The sequence below is a fragment of the Euprymna scolopes genome, chromosome 19, assembly GCF_053919585.1.
Source record: "Euprymna scolopes isolate OS-2025 chromosome 19, ASM5391958v1, whole genome shotgun sequence".
NCBI classification, from domain to species: Eukaryota; Metazoa; Mollusca; class Cephalopoda; order Sepiida; family Sepiolidae; genus Euprymna; species Euprymna scolopes.
This window is the reverse complement of record NC_136500.1, coordinates 21,978,851-21,983,850: the sequence shown is the minus strand read 5'-3', so window position 1 is coordinate 21,983,850 and position 5,000 is coordinate 21,978,851. Positions and strand designations below refer to the sequence as shown.

General features: G+C 29.4%; 1 protein-coding gene across 50 annotated transcripts in view; it reads left to right on the top strand.

The window, feature by feature from the left end:
- Window positions 1–5,000, top strand: part of LOC145303484 (uncharacterized) — a 578,993-nt gene that overhangs the window by 515,641 nt on the left and 58,352 nt on the right. For all 50 annotated transcript variants that reach the window (XM_080144904.1, XM_080144905.1, XM_080144871.1 and 47 more), the window contains 2 exons: window positions 2,966–2,995; window positions 4,328–4,357. In XM_080144904.1, the coding sequence (XP_080001030.1) occupies window positions 2,966–2,995; window positions 4,328–4,357 (60 nt within the window). The remainder of the gene's footprint in view (window positions 1–2,965; window positions 2,996–4,327; window positions 4,358–5,000) is intronic.

The following is a 5,000-nucleotide window of genomic DNA, read 5'->3' as shown; positions in this document are numbered from 1 at the left end:
CATATGAATCTAACTTATGCTAAATCTAACCATCTAAACTGTTTTGTAATAAGTGATAATCCGAGGGAGCTAGACCAGGAGAATATGCGGGATAAAGCAAGATTTCTCAACCAAATTTTCCTAGGAGATATTTGAGCAGTAGTGTTGTGTGAGGACGAGCATTATTATGATGCTCCACCGTAAAGGTGGCCTTTCCACTAAAATCACGTGCCTGATGACATCACAGAATAGGGTATTAGGCGAAAAATAACTATTACAACGATGGTCATTTTCTGTTCCAAATAAATTTTCTCAAATAATTTCGAGGGATTTATAAAACTGGTCCAAAAATGACAGTATTTTCTTTTCCAAAAGATGAACAACATTTTACATTTAGACACGTGCAATTAAAAGGAATATTTTTTGCCCGGAAAATACTGAAGTTTTATATTTTTTTAAAAAGTTTGCCTGATTATTAACTCACACGTGAATTTAATTTTTTGAATAAAATTTCTTTTTGCAATTCGTTTTTTATTGATAATACATTATGTTGAATTATTTTTCTTGTAACTATAATATTTTCTAAGGATATAAAAAAAATTGTGAATTTCTGGTCAAAAAGTTGAACATTTTAATTCATTTATTTACTTAGTTTTTTTTTTTAACCTGTTAAACAAATAATTAAATGAGATTTTTTTCAGTCTGTTCTTTTAATAATTTTTTTTATAGCGCATCATCCATATATTTTGGGAAATATCTTTAGTTTTTGACATAGGGATTCAATAATGATTCAATAAACTTTGCAAAATTTTAGCATCGTTTGTGACCTTACCATGAGAGTTTTAACTCATTCATATTTTCTTTAAATTTGTGAAATTCTGTTGAAACTAGTTTTGTTTATTTGTTTGTTTATTTGTGTGTGTGTGTGTGTGTGTGTGTGTGTGTGTGTGTGTGTGTGTGTGTGTGTGTGTGTGTGTGTGTGTGTGTGTGTGAGTGAGAAAAAAGAATAGTCCCAGTTTATTATTTCTACCAGAAATATTTTTATAAATTTATTTTAAAAAAATAATAATTTATTCTTGTTAAAAGTGTTTTGTCAAGAAGTGCAAACATATTTCCACAAAAAAGTCTGTGCTTTTCATGTGTGAACTGAACTGCTCGTATATTTATTTCCAAATACTTTGGATTTGTTTACATCAGCAAGTTTTATATAGCACTTAAGAAATTAATTACTCACTTTTTTTTTTTTGTACTTAAGCAGAACACGAATCGTGCTGAAATAATAACGTTATTATTTAGAAACCCATTCTTAACTAAATTATCCAACAGATTTTTCAATAATTTTGATTTAAAAACAAATATTTCTTCATTTGTATTTAAATCATTTGTTTGAATTTGAATAGAAAAGTTTTTTTCACGCATATTTTCAATATAATGAGCAGTGATAAAAAAATGTATAACTAATTAGCCTAAATTTGAAAAATGTATAGAAAAACTTGTTTATGAACTAAAAGGTATTTTTAATAAAATTGAATAGAATGGAAGCGTTAAAGTAACAACTACATAATTAATTAATAGTTAAATTAATCAAATTAATAATTAAATTAATAAAATTAATTTATTAAAGTAAGGTTCAATGGGAAAAATCCAATCTATTGAAATCCCAAAAGTCAGTTAAATTTGAACATATCAAACAATCAATAAAGTTCTACTACTGAAGGTTCAAATTGCGGAAATTGCAATCCGAGGTGTAAGTTATATTGGCATTTTTAAAAAAAATCAGTTAAATTTGAAAATATATGAAACAATCAATTAAGTTGAACTTCGTAAGGTCCAAAATGAAACATTTGTAATCCGATGTGTGAATGGGAATCCTAGAACTAAAGTTGTTTGAAATTTTAGAAATTTTCTTTAAAATATATTTGTATGGTTATATGCAAATAATATTTATAAAACTGGTTACTTATTTTCTAATAGAACGAGGAAGAGATAGACAACGTGTAATGATAGAACATAAGTATTATTGCAATGCTTTTAAAAAAAATAGTCAAACAAAACATTTTATAATAATACGGGGTGGCCCACTTAAAAGTAGCCCAGAAAATGTAGTAGAGAGAAGGAACATTCTTTTATTGTTTAAATTACATGCAGTTTTATAAAAGATAATGGAAGTGCTCCCCGTTGACATTTATGCATTTCTGGGCACGTTTAACAACGTTTACCAAGACTACCTGTAGATCACTGGTGATTCTTCTGATAGCGTTGGTAATGTTCTCCTTTAATTGGTCTAGATTGTGAGGATTATTTGCATAAACTTTTTTTGTTTTAAAATACGCCAAAGATAAAACATTACATGCTTAACTAATCACTAACCCGTAGTGAGACAACTCCCTTTTATACATCCTAACTCTCAGTGGCGAGAATTCCAACGTGATTTCCAACGAGATTAGAATGTCTATTTAACTTAGTAGGAAATAGACACCCAGTTTCTCCGTAATGGCAAAACAGCAATTCAGTGACTTTTCTTCCCTTCGACCCACCACCGGTAAGTCAAATCAATTTCAATTCTTACAAAAAGTCTGGGGAAACGTGGTGCCCATAACCGTTTGCTTATTATTCTCTCTTCCATAAACATGTCATAAACTCGTGTCAGTGATCTGTGAGACGTGAGGCATGTAGTGCCATCTTGTTGGGAAATGAATTGTATTTTGTCTTATGGTGTCAGTTGGTCGTTAAGAGAAAGATTAGACAGGTCGGGGTGAAAAAAAATTGATTAGAGACAGATTAGAGATGTCGAGCTACTTTTAAGTGGGCCACCCTATACAAATTACAATGTTCGATAGACTAATTTAAAACAAATTCCTAAGAGAAAAATTTTTGCAAAGTTTTGTAAATTATTGTGATATACATTACATATGTTAGATATCATATGAGTTTTGCAGGTAACATTTATAAAATTGATTATTGATTTAATTTTTTATTTTTATAGGCCAAGAAAGAGAACGTTTAATGCGGGAACGTAAGTATTATCTGAATGCTCTCAAAAACAATATTAGTCAAACATTTGATGATAATAACAAACCCGTATTTAATAGAACAAATCAAAAGAAAAATTGTTTGAAAAGTTGGAAAGCTTTACATAAATTGCATTGCATTTTTAGCGACCGGACGATTCCAACTTTGTATGATAACATGGTACAAGTATGGATTCATTAAAGGTCGCAGTTATGTGAGGACGTGACGAAAACTTTGCTTAAGCATTGAAAATAGTTTTACGTTGTTTTTCTTTTTGTTGTTATATATTACTGTTGTGGTGGCACACATTCATTTGCATATGTGGATAGTAATTACACATAAATAGGAAGACTCAGTTAGTCTGAGTGTATGTTCACCAGAAGCCACCGAAGGTCGCCGAGAGCAGATATGTTTCTCGAGCAAAGACTCTCTTATTTGACACCATTATGTAAATATCCTGTAAATATACCTTTTCCTAATACACTTCTTATTTGATCTACTTTGTTTGTTGAGTCGTCATTTGTATTGCTTTCTACGTTACTTGTTTCAACCTGCAAACTTAACAATTACTAAATGAGGAATATAAACGAAATTACACACTACACCAGGCCAAATTCGGCCGCCATCTTGTTTTGATTTCGTTCAGTCACAAAATGTTAACACGTTTCAAGTGTGCTTTTCTCAATTTTAGAAGCATAATAAAGTAAAAAAAATATCATCTTATAATATAAATTAAAGCATTTAATGGATTAATTTAAAGCAAATTCCTAGCAACAAAAAATGTTTGAAAATTTAGAAATTCCTCTGATATATATTTATATATTTATATGTAGGGAATGTTTATAAAACTATTTTTATTTTCATAGGTCAAGCGAGAGAACGTTTAATGATGGAACGTATTTTTAATGTTCTTAAAAACAACATTAATCAAAAGCTATTTCCTGATAATATAACTTTAAAAAATATTTTATAATTTAGAAAACTCCCTTGATATATATATACTTATATATAGTAGAACCCCGGGATACGGTGGACCTAGGATACGTTTTTTTTTTTTTTTACTTTTAATGGCGTATCCTGGGGTTCTACTGTACTTATATGCAGGTAATGTTTATAAAATTATTTATTTATGCGTGGATATTTTTGTAGACCAAGACCTATGCAGACATATGTATTTTTAATGGCTCTTAAAAACAATATTGGTCCAAAAATATTTCCTAATGATACAAATTAAAGCGTGTAATCGATTAATTTAAAACAAATTCCTAACAGAAACAAAATGTTTGTAAATTTAGATACAAAATTAATTGTTTATTTTGTTGTTTCTTTTTTGTAGGTCAGCAAAGAGCACTTTTAATGAGGGAACGTAAGTATTATTTGAATGCTCTTAAAAACAATAATATTCAAACAAAATGTTTAATAATAATACAAATTAGAGCGTTTAATGGATTAATCTTATATATAACTTTGTCTGTCTGTTAGTGTGTGGGACGATCTCTACTAAACTACTCTGTCAATTTCTGGTCTGCAGACTTGAAACTTAATATATAGGAGATTTGGACATATGGAAAAAATTCATTTTTTTTTAGACATTAAAAGAACTGCTAAGGGCTAAACATTTTTAAAAAATTGAACTTGGCAGGTGTAAATTGATCAAATATGTATCTTCTATGCATACGCAAATATACATTTATGCGTTTAAAAATGTTATTGTTAAAGTTTTCACGTGCATATGGACTTAGCTCAGATGGTAAAAAATAATGTTGACGTGCTAAATGTTTTGCTTTCGATTCTAGCTGATGAAACTTTTTTTAACTTTTAAAATCACGTCATCAGTAAGTTGAATCTGTGATAGAGGAGCGGTTAGCCACTTCAGAAAAAATAATCTACTTAGTGACATGCAATATGGTTTCCGTTCTGCTAGATCTACAGCTAATGTGCTAACTGTAATATCACATAGGATTAGTGAATCTCTTGATAGGGACTTCGTTTCTATAACACAGGCTATT